We start from the raw sequence: 23340 nt of genomic DNA, 5'->3' as shown, positions 1-23340 counted from the left end.
ATTTATCCAAATAACCTTAAATAGAGTTTGGATCAGCAAAACAGGATTGAAACGGTCTTCCTTTGATGTTGCATATTCTATAAATAAAAAATAACCAATAGCCTTCCAGAATGTTTAGCTACCCATCCCCTTGAACTGAGAAAAATTAAGAAAAGAAGCAGTAAGTCAACAGATATATTAGAAAGAGAACAAAAATAGATGTGAAGGGGACTTTCTGGAGTGAAGGAGCATAGACAAAAGGAGTTAACATTTTCTTAACTGGACTCTCCCACTTTTCCATCTTGACATGTTCACATCTATTCTCTTTGATGTGAATTAGATGAATTAGATCTAATTCAAGTTTAACCATGACAGTCACATTCCTCAGTACTAAATCACCTGGAGAGCTGTTAAAACACAGACAACTGCTAACCCATGTCCAGAGTTCCTGATTTGCTAGGTCTGGGATGGGGAATGTGATTTGTATCTCTAACAAATTCTAAGCTGATGCTAATATTACTGGTCCAGAACCATACTTTGAGAACCACTGACCTGGAGAAAAACTTTAATTTTGTGAAGCCTCAGTTTAATCCTTTGTAAAATAATAACCAATTTCCAGATTGTTGTAAATACTGCAAAATATTCCAGGCAAGTGCTAGTTGTTATTTTAATTTAAAGGAAAAAGCAAGAGACTGGGAATCAGGAAACCCCCTGGTCACAGATCTACCAGAAGGCAGCTAGTCATATAACCTCAGTAGGCATGTTTTCTCATTTATAAAATGTATTAATTCATGCAACTAAAACATATTGAATGCCTGATGTATACTGACATTTGCCAGGTATTAAAAGTATGGTAGAAAACAAATCCTGATTCTACACATTTAGAATTATGATTATGTTTTGGATGATCCCTCAGTTGTCTTCCAGCTCTAAAATTTTGTGACTTTATAATAGTAAAGTTAGCTTTTTCCTAATCTTCAATCACTTTGTTCTTCAATAATTGGACTTGAAATGTTTATGAGATATCAAAGAAAAGTTAGGTGCTACTATTGGGTGGGTAGGCTAAAACACATTCACGTATTATTCAAGTAATTTCATGTATTGACTGTCAGTTTTACCTATCAATAAAAAGAAAAGTTTAAGTGTGTGGACTAAGTGGTAAAACCAACAATGAAGACAATAACCAGAACTGACATCTAAGACCCATATTCGCCAATGATGTCATGCCAACTCTATCTTTGTTTATTGAGTAAATATTTGTTGAGCATCTATTATTTAGCAAGCACTATGCAACAATAAAGGGTTGGAAGTGTGAATAAAATAGGCATTGTCTCTGCTATTAATGACCTCACATTCAAGTGAGGTCAGTCAACAAAAAATTAATTCCTTTCATTAATTAATCAATTGTCATTGTGAGAGCCACTAGATATTAGATCTACAAGGCATTAGAAAATATACAAGGAAAGATGCTCTACATCACTAATCATCAGAGAAGTGCAAATCAAAACTACAGTGTGATACCACCTCACACCTGTCTGAATGGCTAATATCAAAAACACAAGAAACAACAGGTGTTGGTGAGGATGTTGAGAAAAAGGAACCTTTATGCACTATTGGTGGGAATGCAAACTGGTGCAGCCACTGTGAAAAACAGTATGGAGGCTCCTCAAAAAATTAAAAATAGAATTACCATATGATCCACTGCTGGATATTTACCCAAAGAATACAAAAGCATAATTCATAAAGATATATGCACTCCTACATTTACTGAAGCACTATTTATAATAGCTAAATTATGAAGCAGCCCAAGAGCTCATCGATAGATGGATGGATAAAGATGTGGTATGTACACACACACACACACACACACACACACACTGGAATATTACTCAGCTATAAAAAAAAATGAAATTTGGCCATTTGCAACAACATAGATGGATCTAGAGAGTACAATGATAAATGAAATAAGCCAGGCAGAGAAAGACAAATACCATATGATTTCACTCATAAGTGGAATTTAAGAAGCAAAACACAAGAACAAAGGGAAAAAAAGATAAAAAACAAACAAACAAACAAAAACCACAGACTCTTAACTATAAGAGAATAAACTGATGATTACCAGAGGGGAGGTGAATGGAGTGAGGGAAGCAGGGAGGAGATGGGTAAACTAGGTGAAGGGGATTAAGAGGCCTTCATTTTGATCAGCACTGAGTAATGTATAGAAGTGTTGAATCACTGTATTATACACCTGAAACTAATAGAACACTGTATGTTAACTACACTAGAATATTTTTTTAAAAAGAAAAGAAAATGTACAGAGACTTGACTCATTCTAGGATATCCAGGAAGCCTTAGACAAGTCACTTCACTTCTCTAATCCTCAGGTTTTTTACTTGTAAAATCGGGAATAATAGAATATACCCTACTGAGATTTAGATAATGATTATTGGAGGTTTGAGATAATTTATGTCAAATTCCTAGCATAGTACTTAGCACACAATATAATAGGTAGTTATGATGGCTCATTAACTAACTGCAAGATTATCCATGCAAATAGAGAATTTCAAAGGTCAAGATCAAATTTTAAATTCTAAAGAATTCGTCAGTAATACCATTAACTTAATTCACTAGTTATTTTTAAAAGATGAAATATAAATTACATAAATTCTAAATATGGTATCATGTATAAGTAAGTCTTTATAACTCTTTTTCTATATGCAATGTAGGAACCAAAGAGAATGTATCTTGATTCAACTTAATGGGTGAATCAATAATTACCAACACCCAGAATCTTTCTTGCAACTAAAGTAAAAGTCTCCTCATTTCGTCCAGCTACTTGAAAAGAATTGGAAAATATGAGTCTGGAAACCAAGCCAACCAAAGTTCTAATAAGCCAGAGTGGACTTTTGGAATGCATCAGCATTCTGGTGCTTTTCAATCTAAGGATGAATTTGGAACTAGCTGAAGAAATGTAATCAGCATCTTCTCAAAGAAAGAGGTGGACTTAATTGAAAGCTGAGATTTGTATGCCCTAATAGAGTCTCTGGAATTATCACCCTTAGAACAGACAATAACAAGATACCACAAAACAAACCTGTCCATACAACCTGTACACAAGGACACTCAGAGTCATGCAGAAGTAAAGAAATGAGTATCTATTTCATATTTCTAAACTTGAAAAATGGGGTACTGAGTCCCAGATTAATTCCCCAGATTAAATTAGGATTCATAAACTATGAGATAAATTGACTCTGTCTACACATTTTAAAGAGAACTCCCAAAAAAAAGAATGCTCATTCACTATGAAGGTAAAAAAAAATCTATAAGCACTTAATGCAAAATGCAAATGAGGAGGGGTATAATGTAGGAAATCTAAAGGAGGAGAAGAGCATTTCAGTGGAAGTCTTTAAAGTGGGGTTTAAGATAAAACATCTGTTAAGATTAAACATTCAGATGGTCTTATTCTAACATACATAATTCTCTTCCATATGAATCTTAACATCATCCTTAAACTATACTCCAACTCTCTCCCAATTCATATTATACTCCCTATATATCTTAAATTCTACCCTAGATGTGTTTCTCACCTCATTCTTCCACCTTCTCATAGCTGGATTCCATTCCATTGAAACCGCCTCACCAAGATCACCGGTGACCTCCAAGTTGCTAATCTATGTAGTCTTTTTAGCTTTTACTTGACCTCTCAGTAACATATGAAACTTCAACACCCAAAAGTCTATACTCTTCTCCCCCAAGCAACCTGTTTCCTTGCCTTCTGTGATGGAGACACTGTGGTTTTCCTCCATCATTTATGTGACTGTTCCTTCTCAGTCACCTTTATCCATTTTCCCCTTCTGTCCATTGCTTACAGGCTGGACCTCTTCAGGGTTTTGTTCTGGGCTTTTACTATTGTCCACTTCCACACACACATACAACCTGGGGGATTTCACCCACTCCCATGACATTAGTAATCTAATGTCTTTGACTCCTTTGTCCATAAACCCTGGCCAAGTATAAGTTTTGGACTCCAGGCCTATCCACCTAATCATCTATGAAAACTATCCATTTGGGTAGTCCATAATCACCCAACACTGACATGCCCAGATTTGGCCTCTGTAGCCTCCCCTCCTTCACCTCAAGTCTTCCCCTCAAATGTTTCCCAGCTCGATGGACTATGCCTCCAGGCAGCCAGTTGCTGAGGCCAGACACCTGGCAATGCTCCCCCATACCAAGCATCAGACTACTTCCAACTCTAACGGCACCTTGGTACTGACCACCATTGTCTTCTGGCAGAATTAGTGTTGAAGCCTCCTTACTAGCTCCTCTGTCTCCACTGGTTCCCCCTCTAATCATTTTCTCTGCACTGCAGCCGGAACCATCTTTTTAGAAGCACTTTCTCGTTACATAATTTCTCTGTTTAAAAATCATCCAAACACTCCCCATAGCACAGTTTAAAAAACATAAACACCAGAATACAGCTTAAAGGTGCTTTTTTTGATCTGGTTCCTGCCAAATCCACCAATCTCATCTCTAGCTCTGTCCTCTGTCCTCTGTCCTCCCCTCTGCCCATCCCCACTCCACAATCCAACCATGCTGAAATGCTTCCATTGCTCAGAACTGCCACATTGTCTTTTTTTTTCTTTAAGTTTATATATGTATTTTGAGAGAGAAAACACAAGCAGGAAAGGGTCAGAGAGAGAGAGAGAGAGAGAGAGAGAGAGAGAGAGAGAGACATGAAGTTTGAACTCATGAACTATGAAAAAATGACCTGAGCTGAGATCAAGAGTTGGAAACTTAACTGACTGAGCCACCCAGGTGCCCCAGAACTGCCACATATTCTAATGCATCTATGCCCAATCTCTCCCCCATCTCTTATAAATCCTATTCATATTTAGGGCTTGAGCTAGTTGCATCTTCCAGGAAGCCCTCCTTGATTCCACCTACCTAAGTTTAGATTAGGTGTCCATCTTAAAACCTCCCCCGCCAAAAAGCATCGTGTCCTCGCCCAGGGTAGTATTCCCCACACTCTTCTCTGTCCTTCAGCAGACCATCAGCTGCCTGAGGGCAATGAGCATGTGATTCTGTTTCAACCCAACTAGTACAGTGCCTGGCACAACACTAAATGATACTTGAATGAATATACATCTGGTCTCATTTAAATAATCAGTGGGAGCTGAATAATGCAACTGATATGATGTAGGGCAGGAATCCCCATGCCTTCCCAAACATATCACGGAAAGAAGTCAGCAATCAAACCTTGTCAGCTACCACCTTAATTATCAGCTAATACCTTCTTACAACTGTTTGACAACCAACTCAACTCAAACTCAAACTAGAATGTGATAGGGTAATATTGGGGCTTTCCACAGAGCGGATCCTCAACAAATGTTTGAAAGGAGACATCAGTCAGATGCTTACTTTGATCAAAGTAAAGAGAGGAATACAAATGTAAGACAGTGTGGCTTCATAAGCCTGTTCACGTCCCTGTATCAGGCTGACTCTCACATCATACTTTAAGGTGTGACCCGGTTCGAAATCTGTGGAGGGTACAGAGCTGAAGAGGCCATCTGTTTGCAACAGAGAATACTTTAGGAATGGGAACCCAGGTGTTAACTGTCAAGCAGAGACTGATCTCTGCCTTCCTTCTTCCACCCCTCCATTCCTTGGCTCTCAATGTCTCCCTCATCTACTCCCTCCCTCCTCTCTCTTCAGGCTCAGTCCCCAACCCATCATCATCAGGTGCCAGGCCCCCCTACACTCACACACCATGGCAGCTATCACCAGGACACTCGTTTAGGCTTCGGCTCAGCTCTCCTCCCAGCCCCACCCCTATCCACACCAAAAGTTTCTCTCTGTTTGAGGTACAAAATATTTAAGAGATCTAAATATAAACACTATCTTCCCCATTGAGCAATGAGTAAGAAAGAGTAAAAAAAAAAAAAGTATAAAAATGGCTGGGACTGGAATCAGTCTCCCGCTTATAAAAGAAAAATTCCCCTTCAGTTTTCACCATTTTCATTGTTCCATCTAGTTCCAGGGCCTCCCACCAAATGCTGACGACTGCCGGCTTCAACCCCTGCCACATCAGCAGGGAAGGAGCCTGGCAGCATTTGCTATTTGCATCAGTTTCTAGGAATGTGTTTCAAGTTATCAGTTTACTCTGCAGAGATGTTTTTCTTTTCAGTTTATAAACGTGTGACTGAAATTATATTTCTCTAGTTCTTCAAAACTAGCTGAGCATTTTTTTGCTAAAAGAGAAATTATGGTGGCACTTCCAAAAAAGGTTTTCCGATTTGAACTATCCGATTTGACTGTGGAGTCCTCCTTGTAAACACCCTCCTAAAACTGACCAGACACCCTTTCAAATTCCTTCACTCCAAGTTACTTCAAAAATTCAAAGCTATCTCCCCAGTCAATGCCTTTAATTAGAATAAAAGAAAGGTCTATTACAGCTTTGGTTGTTCTTTTGTATTTCCATTAACCTGTTGGTTTTTAAGTTTCCAGGCTGCAACCAGTTTAAGAACATTCAGTCCCTTTTGTTTATAGAGGTTGCTGATGGAGTTAACTTAGGAGGAATTCTTCCGTAAAGCACAGCCAAAAAAAAAAAAAAAAACGAGTTAGGGGAAAGAAAGGGGCAGGGGGGCGGGGTGTGGAGAGAAAGGAACTGCTGCCCACTCACTTCTGTTTGGCGCCAATGAAATTGACCTAAAGATGGCTCTTTCGAGTTGACTTCTGGGAGCCCAAGACACTCTGAGTGGCACCAGACGGCCTCATGGGGGTGCGGGGCAAGCACAGTACAGTCCCAGACCTATGGCCTTTCCTCTGGGCCCGCAATGACATCTCAGGAGGGTTGGGAAAAGGGCCATCCACTGAAGCTGACTGCACCCAATCAGTATTCCACAATCTCCGACTTCTCAATGAGGCCTTTCACCCTCCTTGCTTCAGGGTCAAGGTTGGAACTCCTCCTCCCACTGCTGGAGAGCAGAGAGTGGGATGGGGCCAAAAGGGGAGAAGGAGGTTGGGTGTTGAGGAGAGAGTTAATATCCACATTGATGAGAGTGCAGCTTGGAATGTTACCAGAAAAGACTGCCCTATCCCAAAGTCGAACTGGAAGCCTCTCTAGATGGGCTAGGCATTTTCCCCAAGGTGTGGAGGGGAGGGGAGGAAGGCACGAAGGTGCTTAGGCATTGCCTGTAAGTAGGGTCAGTGAACGCGCATCAGGGTCCAGAGGCATTGGTGGACTCAGTGGAGAGTTATCCGAGTCCAGGCTCACCCTGGAGCTGGTAAATCTGGACAAGATGTCTGTGGAGAAGAGGAGGTGGAGAGTGGAAACCTGAAGCGGAGGGGACAAATTCTCCACTGCAACCTCAGAAACGAGAGATCCCATAAGACAGTCATCCAAGTCGTCCATTGCAGTCATTTTGCAGGGCCAGATGATCTCTGAAGCCTCAGCCGATAATCGGCCTCAACAGAGGGAAGCGAGGAGGTCGAAGGATTTCCCCAATAGCCGTCTAGTCTAGCGTGCGCAGAGCACATCCTCCCCCATCACTCGTTGCCACGCTGCCCCTAGCGTGCTCCCCCCACCTTCCGGACACCAGGCGTCCTGGGACTCCAACCCAACCCTGCACAGACAGAAACCCCTTCTCACCCTATCCCGGGGCCAGAAGAGAGAGAGAGCGTTACTGATGAAAAAGCGGGCGCACACACGCCCCAAAACTGGAGAGGGGGTTGCGGGAGGGAGCAGGAGGAGGGGGCGGGGGCGGGCGGCCTCCGCCTGCGCCACGCTGTCCTATCCCCACTCCCTCCTCCCTAACTTCCTCCGCGCCCGACCGGCCCCCTCCACCCTGCGGGTGGCCCTCAGGGCACAAGGTGAAGCAGGGCTGGACAGCTCCTACTTTGATCTCCGGGCTCCAGTCCCCTCTACAGCTGCCCGGTGCCCGGAGATCGGCAAATGTGCCCACGTCGGTGTCTGCAGAGCGCTCCGACGTGTCCAAAAGTGTTTCCAAACTTGGAAAGGGCGGGGAAGGGAGGGGGGATGGGGAGGGCGGAGGTATGCAGACAGCGAGTCAGAGTTTCCCCCTTGAAAGCCTCAAAAGTGTCCACGTCCTCAAAAAGAATGGAACCAATTTAAGAAGCCAGCCCCGTGGCCACGTCCCTCCCCCCTTCGCTCCCTCCTCTGCGCCCCCGCAGTCTCCTCCCAGCTGTGGCTGCCCGGGCCCCCAGCCCCAGCCTTCCGATTGGTGGAGGCGCTTTTGGAGGCACCCTCGGGCCAGGGAAACTTTGGCCGTATAAATAGGGCAGATCCGGGCTTTATTATTTTAGCACCAAGGCGGCAGGAGGTTACAGCTAAGTTGGAGGTACTGGCCACGACTGCATGCCTGCGCCCGCCAGGTGATACCTCCGCCGGTGACCCAGGGGCTCTGCGACACAAGGAGTCTGCATGTCTAAGTGGTAGACATGCTCAGCTTTGTGGATACGCGGACTTTGTTGCTGCTTGCAGTAACTTCGTGCCTAGCAACATGCCAATGTAAGTGCCTGCGGCTTGCTTGGGGCAAACGGGGAAGAAAGGTTAGATGGGTGGGCACCCTGGTCGGAAGAAAGAAAACCTGGTACAGCTTGGAGGCAAGGCTCCCTGGCATGTGGAGAACCACCGGCATGGATGAAAACATGGAAATTATTTTAGAAAATGAAAACATAAAAGGCTCAACTCTCTCCAAAAGTTAGGGAACTTTTCTCTCAACTGAAAGTGAGTCTTAATTTGATCTGGGTCCTCTGATTAGTGAAGCTCAAAAAGCAGAAAGTCTTTTTCCTTAGGATGAGACATTAGCAGGCCCCATAACTGCACTGATGCCCACCTTGTAAAACCTGAGGCCTGCTTTAGAAAGCCCTTTAATTTCGTAATATAAAACTCACCCCACTATGTAAATCTGGACTTTGGGCTTTTCTCTTCTGGGCGGTTTAAGGCTTGCCTGGATGAGGATGATAACTATGAGGCGCCCTCTGGAGGGAGGACAAGGAAAGCACAGAGAACCAGGCATTATGCTAATGAAACCCCATGAGAGACTCTATGGGTTTACATATAGAGGTGACCTGCATTTCTGATTGAAGCCATTCCCAGTAGCTAGTCAGTGTATCCTGGGAAGGAAAATGGATGTTCCTTGGAATGGATACACTCTGAAGAGTAAAATTAGCTTCTCCACGTATTATCTGGTCATGGAAATGGTAACTTTATTTAATTAAAATACGTTCTACCTTTTGTTGAGCCTGAGAGTTACCTCTTTAACGTGTCCTCAGTGACAATCAGACACTCTGACCATACCAAGTTGAGAAATATCAACAGTGAGCTGAAACTCAAGAGACCGCGTTTTTTCCAATGACTTTGCCACTAATTTACCACGTGACCTCAGGCAAGTCAAACTGAGCCTTCTCTAAAATGCAGAATGGAGTTTAGATGGACTCCAAGGCCACCTTCCAGACATAGGTTTTATGACCAGACTTCTATGTCAAGATAGAATGGAGAAAAGCAATCTGTCTTTGTCTTGAAAATGGCTGTCTAGATACCAGACAAAGATACTGACTTGATGGGGTATGAGGGGTGTCTGGCCACACCCAACACTCCAGAAAGTTTGCTCCACCCACATGCCACGGTGTCTACCATTGCATCATTGTTGGTTCACTTTTGTATGTGTGTTTTCTCCCTTTGTCCACTTTTAGTATACACACTGTGGATACTAAGGAATAATTGTATTGAAGAAATTCATATTACCAATTTTTTTTTTATGAGATCTGAGGATGGGGGAAAGAGTTGGCTCCTAGAGAAATGATGAAAACAGACCTAGGAAAGTTTGAAGGTACAAAAGGCAACTCACCTCTGACCAACAGCCAACTACAGTCTGGAATAAAAGTTACCAAACACACATTTCTTCAAAATGGCTCAGTCTGAGTAATTAAAAGGCAAATTTCCAAAATCATAAGGACTTCTGTTAATCAAGTTTAGGCCTAATTATTCTTCCTACTGATGGATACAATGAAGTAAACATATCATTTTCCTAATTTAAAAGTAATTCTTATAAATTGCCCTTAAATGTCAGTGCTGGATGTGGTCCACCCTCCTGAATTGTGACTGTTGTAACAGATGTTCTCACTCCAAATGACACACTTCTTGGCCACCTAATTAAAGCAATTTTTAGGGGTGATTCATCTTGTTGCCAGCTTGGCCACCCTTACATCCTGTGTTAACCTATAATTTTTATACCATAGGAGAGGAATTCAGTCTTTAAGGACTTACAGCAATTATGGCAAAGGGGGGGATATTACTTTAGTATGTTTTTCCCATTATTTCTCAAGATCTTTAATCCACAGTTTTTCCATTTATACAGAGCAATTCCTTCCCAGGGACAAAAGTGATACATATTGGCAAAATGACCTTACCTGATTTAAGTGAACCAATTTAAAGCAAAATTTCAGATGTCCAAATGACTCCATTTTCATAGTGACTAATTTGCAAATTAGACCTTTTGAAAAAGGACATTAAGAATGGTATAAATTCAGTGAAATACTAAGTAAATTTTGTTTTAAAAAAATTCTGTTTCGATAACATAGTTCCCTAAATTTTCCCTTTTTTAGATTTTTACATATCAAAAACTATCTAAACCATAAATTATTTCCTCATCAATGTACCCGTCTTACTCACATTCAGTGATTTACCTATGCAGTTTACTAACTTAATTACTACTCATTATAAATATCCTTCAGACACATTAATATTTAACAGCATTTATAAAATAGTAAATAATTAACAATTTAATTCGAAATATATTTACATATTAATATTGCAAACAAATCACACTGCTGACCCCTGCCATACTTTTGACCTGCATAATTTCCAAGGCATTAGAATATTCTTAATAAAAAAGAAAAAACACTTGATCGTTTAATTGGATAAGTCAATTTTATAGACTAATATATCTATTTGTTAAGCACTGCTATGGATCGATGAAATGATTCTAATAATTATGTCCCTCTTTTTCTCTTTTCTCTACAGCTTTAGAAGAGGTGAGTAAAATAATTTTTAGAATTTGTTATATATATATATATATATATATACACACACACACACACACACACACATACTGAGATTACTGTGGCCACACTAATGTCTTCTCTGGGGAAGGAAGAGGAGGCTACATTGGTGTTGAACAACCTGGATTCCCAAGAAAATCATCAAGAGTTGTGGTAGTCAAACTTTTCTGGCTGCCTCGAAGGCATCCACCCCAATGTCCAAAATGGGCGGTGCTACTGAATAAGACCACCCTTATAAGAACACTCCTAAGAAACAGAATAAATAATCTAGTGGAAGTTTGGGTTTTAAGCATCCGCTACTACAAAGCAGGAGACTTCACAGAACTAAAGAATCTTTGTTATTCCCTTGGAATCATTTGCAAGACTATTACGAACAAATTCTTAGCTCGTGAATTGAATTTGAGGCATAATTACAGATAAGTATAAATTTTGGTTCTGAACATATTTTATTTAATTTATTGGTAAAATTTAAAATCGAACTTTGAAATATTTAAATAATGGTACACACAGTGTATATACTCTGTAGATATATTTGTATACTACACAGAACTGGGAGCCATTTTTAAAAACACAAATACAGTTTTCCCCCTAATAATTTCTTACTTATTCTTTTCTAGGCAACTGCAAGAAAGGTAAGAGTCTCATATTTTCCATAATATCTGAAATGATCAGAAAGAACTTCTAATTTAACTAAATTTATAGTAGACTACAGAAGGAAAATACTTTGTCAAGATTTTGCCCACATGAATATGCATTAACTAAACCATAAAATAAAGTATCTTTGATGTTAAAGATAACCAAGCTTTATTATCTTCCAGAATTATCTCTAATTACACTGATATTACACAAACTGGTGATTTACATACTAAAGGAAAAAAAGACTTGTTTTAATTCTGGAGATGGAATGAGTATTATGTTAATTATAGGTAGTAAATGCAAGTTTATTTTAAAGGGCTTTGACTATATAAATATACTGTTAACGATGTAACAAAATGGTAATTTTATCCACAGAAATCATATTTCTAAAAATAGTAGTTATAATATTGGCGTAGTGACTGGAGACTATAGCCCGTAGTCTCCCAGTTTAAAAACATCCCATGTCATTATAATAAAAACAAAATACTTTTTCTATTGTATTATGCCACTTTTATATCTACTTTCTAATAATATTGTGTTTAGATCAGTCTTACTGACTAATTATTGTCAAGAATGCTTGCTCGTTCACTGTTAATTGCTTAGACATTTATTATCGTGCTGTTTGTATCTTCCCTGTAGGGCCCAACTGGAGATAGAGGACCACGTGGAGAAAGGGTGTGTAATTTTTGAACTATTAAAAAGCTTTGAACCATATTTGAATAACTACATGTTAGAAACTACAGGAAACTTTTACAGTTTATAAGAACACTATGTTTCTTATATCTGGTGGGGCATCCAGATATTTGCACCACCTTTTAAGCAGATAATGTCCTACAGAAAAGGTGAATGAGCATTATTGTATATATATCAATAATTTTTTTTAGATCAAGACTATCCTTTTAGAAAGCAAAACTACTATAAGCAGCCATATTCTTTGCATGGTCTATCTTTCTTTGTTTTCAGTTGACCTGTCCAACTCCTGTATAATGGAAATGTATCTACCTACCACCATACATCCTCTCTTTTCACATGTTTTGTTTGCTTTTCAAGTAAGATCTCTTACGTAGTCTGGTAATAGAAGTGAAACATCAGTCAGTCAACAACATGTTTCTGTGTAAATTCATAAATGTGCAAGTTAGGCTTACGATTTATTCATGATATTCTTAGATCTCCCTGCTATACTTATTTGGCATGTATAACTACATGCTTTTGCATTATAGAACACGTTTGCCAGTGTATAAATACCTACATTATATGTGTTGGGAAGTACAGACTAAAATGTATTCCACTCAGACAATGTGTTAGAAGCAGCAATATGTCGGTAAATTATCTTAACAATGTAAATAGTGTTAATGGTAAGAAATCTGCAGGATTTTCTATCCTGTGATAAAGTGACTTTATTAATTGTGATATCAATTAATCTACTGTTCATACATAATATATCAAAACAATTGAATAAGTTCATCAGTCTGAAACTGATAATCAGTATACATGGTACATCGCTGTGCACTCTTTTCCATATGAAGTTTATAGAATTCTAAATTGTAGCTGTAATTTCCATCTTTATTTGAATACTGGAGCTCCATTATGAATTAATATTCAAATCCTGAGATAGCCCTCTTCCAGAGGAACTACTCTGTCTTGTGTCTTTGTGTGCCAGTCAGTAAACCTCCTTCTAAGAAAGACCCATGTCATAAGTGAATTCCCATTAGTGACAAATATGGCGTATTACATTTCCTTACCACTTGCACGTTGAAAGAGCTGAACAACTGATCTTACCACATGTGTTCTTAGGTCTTCTTTTATATGTATAGATTTCTAAGGGATCTGTCTAACCCTGACCTAATTCACTTTTTACAAAACAGGGTCCACCAGGCCCACCAGGCAGAGATGGTGACGACGGTATCCCAGGCCCTCCTGGCCCACCTGGTCCTCCTGGCCCCCCTGGTCTTGGCGGGGTAAGGTGTCTTAAGCACTGCTAACGTTTAGCTAACTTTAGTTTTGTTATACCTCTATTGGAAGAAGGTTCATTGTGGAAGTTATTTTTTAGCAGTTAAGGGAGCGTCTACTATTTGAATATTAGTACATTTTATTTCATTTCTTTGGTTTCTTCATTCAAGATTTTGCTTTGCCTGTTCTCTTTGTGAGCCCTTGTCAATTACAGGACTGGTCTTTGTGTTCACTGAAGGTAGCTGCAGTCCTCACAACTATTATTTAATTTGGGGATTTAATATCTTTCATCAGTAGGGCACAAATAAGAGGTGTTGCATTATTAAAGAGTTTGATTAGATTGAATTATAAGTGAAATCCCTGATCTTCAGCAATTTCACAAACATCCTACTCTTTTTATTCTCCTTGGCTTGAAGTCTGCTGAACCAACATTCAAAGTAGTTTTAGGTTTAATTTGCTTGAAACTAATTTAAGAAAAGTACATTTCCCTTTTTCATTAATATCTTCCTTTAGCTTTATGTCTTTAACAATGGTATGAGTGCCAAATGGCCTCACTGCAGGAAGGAAAACATATTTGCTTAATTGGTTAGCACTATGAATCAGAAGCCTGATTCTAATATCCAACTGTATGCCAGTAAAATAAGACCTTTCTCCCCCAAAAGATCTTATTATGATTGCTTATCTACTGAGTGCATTAAAAAGCACCTTCTTTAATAGACCTACTACTATAAGAGAGATCTTTAACAGTAAAGTTATTACTGTGAACTATTTTTTAAAAGTTTAATCTTCCAAGGGGCATTTTAATTTAATTTTCCTCTAAACTTGAAAACTCGTTTTTGAAACTCAAGCATGAAAAAGGTCTCTTAGTCACTTTGGGTAGTTCTGGAGGAGCTGGCAAACAGGTGAAAATACAAAGGTGACCTCTTGTTCTCTGTGTAATTTATCAGGGATCCCCAGTGGCTTAAAGTGTAGAAGGCTCCCCTTTCTCAGTGTAGAGGTTTTAGGGGGTGGGAACAGGGGAGGAGTGATGGACAGGGAGGGAAAGGGTTTGGAAAATAAGGTAGGGAAGCTTCCTACTTCAAACCAGGTGTGGACTAAATTTTTTTAAACTTGTATTTTTTTCCTCACTTTTTAGGAACTTCCTTCAATATGGAATTATAAACTAACAACTATGTAAAAATATTGCTCCCTTTTAAACAATAATGTAAAAATCTTTACAAGTAGAATGAGAAAGTGAACTATAGGGCTGGTATTTATAATGTATATATATATTTTTTTCCTCTCTAGAACTTTGCGGCTCAGTATGACCCTGGAAAAGGAGTTGGCCTTGGCCCTGGACCAATGGTATGCTTATCTCTTTTTATCTTAACCAAAACAAAAAGAATTTGTTTTTCATGTTAAAAATTTCACATTGCCATTTCCTTAGCTCCCGAGGTTAACACTTAATACTTAGATCAGATAAAAGCAGCAATTCCTTTTGTATTCAAATGTATAATGATCTGAGCCTAGATTCAGGGTTCACTTTTCTCTACAAACATGTTTCCAATGTGTAAATAATCTCTGGACATAGTAACCATAACTTAGATAAATCAATTTAATTCAAAAGAATGATCATTCTGATTAATTTTTTTACATCCTTTGACCTTGCTCAGAATTTTAAGCAACCCGTAGAGGCACGGACCTATTAAGTTCTATAAACTTGCCGGAAAGGAGCAACAAGTTCTAGTCCATGCTGTTTGTTCTATAGCAAGAGAGTTTAAGCCCTTTCCCTTTAAGGCCATGGAAGTGGTTAATGGCAGAATTAGAATGTCTGATAATCAATGACATCATGTCTCATGTATCTAGTACTTGAATAAAACATCAATTTATTCAACAATATTTATCAGGTGCCTTCAATGAGCCCCAAACTGTATTATGCACTAGGGATGCAACAATGAATATGACAGAATCTCTCCCTCCCTCAAGGAGTTAACAATACAGGAAATGTTTCTTTTTATACCTTTCAATAAAAATTCCCTTTTTAGTCTATTAACTATAAACCAATATAGAAGAGAATTTGAGTGCAATTTAGCATTCATATCACTCAGCACACATAGTTAGCAACATATGCATAATTTGAGTAACATCTAGAAAAGCATCTATATGATTATGATGATGATGGTCTATCTTTAACAAGTGAACCTTCCAACAAGCATTAGTGAGATGTGTTAGCAAAAGGATGATATGAGCATGCAAAATATATACTAGTATGTATAAAATAAAGGAAAAAATTGCTGGAACTAAAAATATTAAGTTGATTAAACACTGCAGTTTAAAGTTAACATGGTCTTTAAAATATAAATTTTACCTGGACGATGCATTCGGTGCTCTATCTTCAAAAGAAGATGTTTGGCTGGACCTAATGGTCCGTAATAAGCTAATACACTATAAGGGCAAGATAATATTTTCTGTAAATTAAAACTCTCACTTGAGAAGTAATGTGCCTTTAATTGATGATTTCCAATTTCCTGCTTTGTCCTGGTAATTTAAAACATCCATATGTGAAATGAAGAAGTAGAGATTTTCTTTGGCTTTGTTTATATTGGATATTTGAAATTAGCCATTTTAGCTAATGCTGGACGTTAGTCAGTTTTAAAGCAGTACCTATGTCTCAAGAAGAATCTAAAGGGGAAAAAAGTAAAACACTAATAAAAAAAAAAAAAAAGCCTGCATAAGCCCAGAAAATTAATATGGATTTCAGATTCCCCTGACTTTGGAACCTTCCCTGGGGGGCATAAAACAGTGTGTTTTACTTTTAAATATCAGTGAATTATAATTTAAGCTTTCACATCCACACAGTCACAGACATATGTAATCAACAGATATGTGGCTCACAAATAAGAAGATAGGCAGCAATAAAGTATTAAAATAATTTTCCATGTTGGAAAATCAATAACTATAAAACCCCACAGGGTTCTTCTCTGAATTAATGAGTAATCATGGTCCGTCTCACAGCCCCTGCAAAATAAACTGCCTTTTATGTAAATGAAATTGTTGCAAATACGCAGAAAAATGAATAAATATAATTAAAAATTCATGGCGTCAAAAAAAATTATTTTTAACGTATACCTAAACAATCATTTTGATTGAAAAGTGACAGTTTCTTTTAATGTAGAAGCAATTTCTAAAAGCAAACAATTCTTATAATTAAGATGATGTGCTTTTTAATAAAATCCGTATTATTTCACCCTAGGCATTCGTGCAGTGGGGCAGACTTTCCTGTAGAGCCCCCATCGTTGATGTGTCACGAATAAATTGCCCTAGACTTGTCTATGCAATATTTTCAGTGTGAAGGAGCTGGCCCCTACAGGAGAGCTTGCCCAGGCGTTCATTACTGCCCCGGGGAGTCAAGAATGTGGAGCTAGCTCCCAAACTAGTAATGCTGCTTGACTCTACTTGTGTGCTACAGAATGAAGAACAAAAACAACAATCTGCCATTATTGTGGGCCACAGTTTCAGATATAATATTAGATCCTTCCAGGAGGATGTTTCAGTAATATTTTCTTTTTCCTTCACCCCTCACTACATCCCCTTTTGTTTGACGTTTTCATTGGTCACCAACAGCCCTTAAAGGAGCTACAAGGCTGTATAAGGAACCTCCCTCTAATCATCAAGAAGGACTTCTAATCCTTTTCAATTTATGCCTCTTGTACCAATAAGCATATCAATTTCCTAGCTAGATATGACATGCAGAAATGACATATGATCAAGGGAATCCAAATGGAAAGGCTTCGCCAGCCGCATAGAAGGCGGTCGTGTATTCTATACTGTGCAGAGACGGATCCGCTTCATGGCATTAGAACCACCTCAGTATGCCCAATTGTGTGCGACTGTCAGGAACCGGTGGTCACCCATCCAACTGGGTTCTGCTGATCTGGGTTAGGAGAAGAAGCGAGAGCAAAGGCAGAGAAATCGTGGAGGAAATGTGGGTCCTTAAGAGCTTCTTTGGGAGAAACAAAAACTATGAAATAAAACCAGGATAGTTCTCTTCATCTGTCCATCGCAAAATGTCTATGGCAATACTGTACTATCCTATCTAACCCAAACCCAAGCCATGAGAACTTATCAGTGCTAACTATGTTTTTCCTCTTTACAGGGTTTGATGGGACCTAGAGGGCCTCCTGGTGCATCTGGAGCTCCTGTAAGTACTGGAAGCTAGTAATCTCTCTTGGGCAAAAAGACAGAATTAAACAAAGGTGCGGTGCATGACATCTCTGTTTTCTTTTAGGGTCCTCAAGGTTTCCAAGGACCTGCTGGTGAGCCTGGTGAGCCTGGTCAAACTGTGAGTACATTTTCCCCCTTTGTGGTAAAGATTTTTTTTTCAAGAAGTTCATTGATGTAACCTTGACGAAACGATTGGTCTCTTCTTAGGGTCCTGCGGGTGCTCGTGGTCCACCTGGGCCTCCTGGCAAGGCTGGTGAGGATGTAAGTATTTACTCATAAGCACTTGCAAAATGCCATTTAAATACTGCCTCAACAAGAATTTCTGGATTCAAATGAAGTATTTTGCCAAAAGCTGAATATGCCTGATACAACTCTCCCCATCTGGAAAACATTACTTTAATGAAATCTTAATTTGTTTGTATTTAAGGGAATTAGTTGTTAATTAAATATATATTTGGACCCACATTTTTATATGATGCCTTTTCCCCCTATTTTAAAAACCAAGATGTTCCAACTTCCATCTGATGGCTTAGCAAGAAAAGCAGCTTACCCTATGATGTTTCCATGTTTTAGGGTCACCCTGGAAAACCTGGACGACCTGGTGAGAGAGGAGTTGTTGGACCACAGGTAAGATTTATTAGCCCAGTGTATACAGTCCAGACATCAGAAGCATCTCACATATAAGACAGTTGGTAAAACTGGAATCAGTCTAAATGGCCACATAGGTGTTTGAACGCATGCACCACTCACTGAAGGCATCTGACGAATCAAGGAGCCTAGTTAAGGATGCATACAGTTTTTATTAATGCAAATAATGTCGTCTTAATGATAGCAAGCATACTATAAACTAAATCATGTTTTGTACAAATACCATAGTATTAGTTACTCAAATTAGAGCAAGTTAATTTGCTGATCTGTAGTTTAAAAATATCCCAGCCATTGATTCCAAGCTTGAACTTCCATGAGAAGAAGTACTTTGGAGGGAAGAAATCATTGTTTTTTAATTGAGAACGAAAACATTTACCTTCTTCTGTGTTTCTTTTTAAGGGTGCTCGTGGTTTCCCTGGGACTCCTGGACTTCCTGGCTTCAAGGGCATTAGGGTGAGCACATTCTTTACCCGGAGGAAAGAAAATGTTGATTATTTTTAGGAAAAACCTCAACTATATTTAAACTCCTGGGTGACACATACTTGCTTCCAAATTCCTGGAATTCACCAGAGTGAAGAGAGTGAGAGAAGAGGTCGGATGGCTGGGAAGTACAGTGGGGTATAGTTTTTTCAGTCTGTCCACAGCTTCCAAGAAATGAGGATCCCTACAGAGAAAATTGTGTAAAAGGCATATGACTTAAGAGGTGTTTATAACCATCTGAAGATCGTAAAATGATTAAAGATGGAAAGAATGTGAGAGATCATCTAGTTCTATATCCTTCCCTTTCAAGCACAGGGAGGTTTAGCGACTTACCTGGGGAAACAGAGCAAGTTTGCTGGGCCCTGGACACATTGTACTGAAGCGGTCACCAGATTCACCCAGGAGGTTTGGATTTGACCAAGCACTATAACGAAACGGAATTTTAATCATAAGAATTTGCATTTCAGGGACACAATGGTCTGGATGGATTGAAGGGACAGCCTGGTGCTCCAGGTGTGAAGGTAAGTACCAAATCAGAAGCATTGTTTTTAAAACAATTGACTGTAATTCCCCATCACCATCAGAAAGTATATTTTTACTGAAGACTACTCATATTCCAAAGAGTTTCTCATTTCCCCCTCAGTACTTCAGAGCCCTTAATGGTGAGGATACAGGATTCTGTGACAAAAGGCCAATTATTAATAATATTTATTTAATTTAATATCTATTAAACAGTTGAGATAAAAATGTCAATAGTTTCTTCCTCCATTTCCTCTCCTCCTGTAATTTCACCCGACCTCTGCAGCCAAAATAAAAGTAAATAAACATAAAATCAGATATTAGAACGCCGTGTTATTTTAAACTGTAAATTCTCCTTTGCCATGCACAAATTAGATAGGTACATTCATGTCACAATCCACTTTTCAACCTCTTTCCTGTGATTTATCTGTGCACACTCAAAAAATTTTTAATTAGGTAATTAAAGTCTCAGAAGTGTGTTATCTCTTGGCTAGGCTCTTCTCTGACAGCGCTTTCAACTATAAAATGTTCTCTCTCCTATTAAGGAGATAATGTGATATTAAAGTGAATACCAACGTAATTACAAATTAATGAGTGACGAATACTAGCGGGACCAGAAATGAACGTGAATATGGAGAGTCTGCTCTAACTTTCCAGCTGCCACACAAATGGATAAGGTCAAACTCATTCTCCCTAGGGCCTAATGTAATAGCTCAGACTACTAGTCTCAGCATCATCAAATGTTAGAGCCACAGCGAGCTTTGGAGACCCCCTCACTTTGCAGATGAGGGAAACTGAGGCTTAGAGAGAATGAGTGGCTCACCCAGAGTCACACATCCAGTAGTTAGAAGGCCTTAGGCTAAAATCCTTACCTCTCATTTGTGCTTATTCCCAAAGAATACACTTCACCTAGAATCCTAGAAATGAAGGGTCCTTAAAGGGTCTCTCAAACCTGTGTCTTCTATATCTTCATCAGATTATTTAGAAAGAAAGTTTCTTTACATGTACCATTTTATTAAATTACTGCTCCCCCTCCCACCATGCTTTTTACTCAAGAATATAGGTTGGAAATAAATAAGATAGCTCTGAAAAATATTATGAAGCTTTAAATTTCCATGCATATTTTACAAAAAGGAAAATATTCAGTGTTTAAAATAACTTTAGGGATGCCTGGGTGGTTCAGTCAGTTAAGCGTCCGACTCTTGATTTCAGCTTAGGTCATGATCTTGTAGTTTATGGGTTCGAGCCCCATGTCGGGCTCTACACTGACACTGTGGAACCTGCTTGGGATTCTCTCTCTCCCTCTATCTGCCCTCCCCTCCCCCACCAAAGTAAATAAATAAAAGTAAATTAAAAAAATAACTTTAAAGAGGGTAAATATGATTGTATTGAAAGCAGTTTATCCTCTGCCATCTCTTTTTATGATATTATTCCTGGTAAATAGGCCTAGTCGAAATGATATCCAAAGTCTAAGGAGAAATATTAGAGCTAGGGTAAATAACCTTCAAGTAACCACATGCCCCTAGTACTGTGATATTTGGTATTATCTAAATAAAAACATAAATTTTAGAAACTTAAAAAAATTTATGTGATTGGCATAATTGAGAAGCAGTCTACATGTTTCAAAATATGTAAATGGTTCAAATTAAAATAAGAGGGTAAAAATTACCTGATCAGAAAAAAAAATAATCAATACCTGTAATGAACAAAATCCCAATCCTTCTTTTCCATGTAGGGTGAACCTGGCGCCCCTGGTGAAAATGGAACTCCAGGTCAAACAGTAAGTTATTGATTACTTGATTGTAAATCTAAATGTGTACACTCTTTGCAAGCTGGAACTTCTTTAATGTTTTTGCTAATTACCATTTCCCTCGGCATTGTATTCTTTGATATTTTTCTAATAACTTTCTGCATACTTAATTGAAATCCATTACCTTTTAGTTGGAATTAGAACAAGACCTAGTTATTTCTAGTGGATTCTTACGCATGTTGGAAATTGGACCCAGCAAATTATGCCTGGGACATTTTTTAAATTAGCATTCTGGATTTCATTGAAAATATTTCTGTTTCTAGGGAGCTCGTGGGCTTCCTGGTGAGAGAGGACGTGTCGGTGCCCCTGGCCCAGCTGTGAGTATTTCCAATTTTGTCCCCTTTTATCCTTTTAAATAGTCTTCTAACAACTGCTGTTTAACTTTTCCTCTTGACTTTTTCTCCTTATTTTCTTCATAGGGTGCCCGTGGAAGTGATGGAAGTGTGGGTCCTGTGGGTCCTGCTGTAAGTTTTGACACTGAAGAATTTGGAAGGGGTTGAGAGTGTGGGATGGGAACTATCTTCTTTATTAATTTGTAAAATGACACCATTTTAGACCCCTTACCAAATGTTCTATGAGGTCTTTTGGAAGTTCTCTTTATAAGTACTAGTATCCCTAGGGCTTTTCATTGATGCACAAAGTAAAATCTACCTCACCTTGGATACCTTGAATGTCTTCCCTTTGATATTAATGACAACAGACTAGCTGTCACTTTTCTCTTTGCCGGTAGGAACCAGCCACTCTGAGCCGCTGCAATCTTCTAGCCTCATTGTATTGTTAATTTACTGGGAGGAAGTTTCTTACCGTATTCTACTTTGATTTCAGGGTCCCATTGGGTCTGCTGGCCCTCCAGGCTTCCCAGGTGCTCCTGGCCCCAAGGTAAAAACACTGGTGACCATTGTCATTACCTTGATAAACTTCTTATTATGATGTGAAAGACACAGACTGTGTTTGCAGATAGATAATTACAGAACAGGTAACTTAATGAGTCGCCCTTTCCAAATGGATATAGAATGGCTACTTTTCTCACTCCAAGCATGAAATAGATCATGTCTCTATACTTGAGCCCAAGGACATAGATATAAAAGCCAACATGGAGGTTTCTTTTATGGGACCCCTCTGAAATAGACTCCCAAACTAGTCAGGACTGACTAGCTGAGAACCAGTCTCCACTGGTTCAGAGGTGGAGAGACAGAGGTAGGTGAAGATGGTAGCCAAGATGGGAGAACTAGACCAGGAGAACAGGAACCCAAATCCAAATCTGTGGTACCAAACCAGGTAAGGGAAATGATCGCAGTTCTGAAGAAAGTTCATGAAACTTGGTGTCCTAAAAATGGAGATACGCTGTTTCATTATTCGCAGACTAATGCCTCAGTGTCATCCCTTCTTTTAGGGTGAACTTGGACCGGTCGGTAATCCTGGTCCTGCTGGTCCCGCGGGTCCCCGTGGTGAAATGGGTCTTCCAGGTGTTTCTGGCCCTGTTGGACCTCCTGTAAGTAGTCATTGTCGTTAACCTCAGGGAGTGGAAGAAAGCCAAAAGAGTGAAGGTGGGCTCAGAGAAGAATGGAAGTACTCCCATGAACTGATATCCTTCTCCCTTCTTTTTCTTCGTAGGGTAACCCTGGAGCCAACGGCCTGACTGGTGCGAAGGGTGCTGCTGTGAGTACATGGCTATTACGTGCTGCTCTGCTTTTAAAGGCACTTTAAAGAGCACCACCTCATCTGCCAATCGTCTTATGATGAGTCACCCCGCATTCTCTTCACAGGGCTTGCCCGGTGTTGCTGGGGCACCTGGCCTCCCTGGACCCCGTGGTATTCCCGGCCCTGTTGGTGCGGCTGGCGCTACTGGTGCCAGAGGACTCGTTGTAAGTGATCGTGGCCACAGCTTCCATCGTCCTGAAATACTAGCTCTGCCATCATCTTGTCACCATCTAGACTTCCTCTTGTGGATTTATCGTTTTTATGTTTCCTTTTCTTAGCATTTTTAGTTTGCATTTTTTCTATGAGTGCATGTACGTGTATGTTCTGTATGT

The 23340-nt window shown here is 39.4% G+C and overlaps 1 protein-coding gene across 1 annotated transcript in view; it reads left to right on the top strand.

Moving 5' to 3' along the window:
* Nucleotides 1-8263: 8263 nt before the first annotated feature.
* The window catches only part of COL1A2 (collagen type I alpha 2 chain), a 36147-nt gene continuing 21070 nt past the window's right edge, over nucleotides 8264-23340 (top strand). Inside the window, exons 1-19 of the mRNA XM_058725072.1 lie at nucleotides 8264-8506; nucleotides 11024-11034; nucleotides 11679-11693; nucleotides 12337-12372; nucleotides 13563-13655; nucleotides 14935-14991; nucleotides 17783-17827; nucleotides 17915-17968; nucleotides 18058-18111; nucleotides 18424-18477; nucleotides 18898-18951; nucleotides 19446-19499; nucleotides 21233-21277; nucleotides 21571-21624; nucleotides 21727-21771; nucleotides 22133-22186; nucleotides 22701-22799; nucleotides 22922-22966; nucleotides 23074-23172. Coding sequence (XP_058581055.1) covers nucleotides 8437-8506; nucleotides 11024-11034; nucleotides 11679-11693; nucleotides 12337-12372; nucleotides 13563-13655; nucleotides 14935-14991; nucleotides 17783-17827; nucleotides 17915-17968; nucleotides 18058-18111; nucleotides 18424-18477; nucleotides 18898-18951; nucleotides 19446-19499; nucleotides 21233-21277; nucleotides 21571-21624; nucleotides 21727-21771; nucleotides 22133-22186; nucleotides 22701-22799; nucleotides 22922-22966; nucleotides 23074-23172 — 1038 coding nt within the window. The 5' untranslated portion in view covers nucleotides 8264-8436. The remainder of the gene's footprint in view (nucleotides 8507-11023; nucleotides 11035-11678; nucleotides 11694-12336; nucleotides 12373-13562; nucleotides 13656-14934; nucleotides 14992-17782; nucleotides 17828-17914; nucleotides 17969-18057; nucleotides 18112-18423; nucleotides 18478-18897; nucleotides 18952-19445; nucleotides 19500-21232; nucleotides 21278-21570; nucleotides 21625-21726; nucleotides 21772-22132; nucleotides 22187-22700; nucleotides 22800-22921; nucleotides 22967-23073; nucleotides 23173-23340) is intronic.

The sequence above is a fragment of the Neofelis nebulosa genome, chromosome 4, assembly GCF_028018385.1.
Source record: "Neofelis nebulosa isolate mNeoNeb1 chromosome 4, mNeoNeb1.pri, whole genome shotgun sequence".
NCBI classification, from domain to species: domain Eukaryota; kingdom Metazoa; phylum Chordata; class Mammalia; order Carnivora; family Felidae; genus Neofelis; species Neofelis nebulosa.
This window is presented reverse-complemented; position numbering and strand designations above follow the sequence as displayed.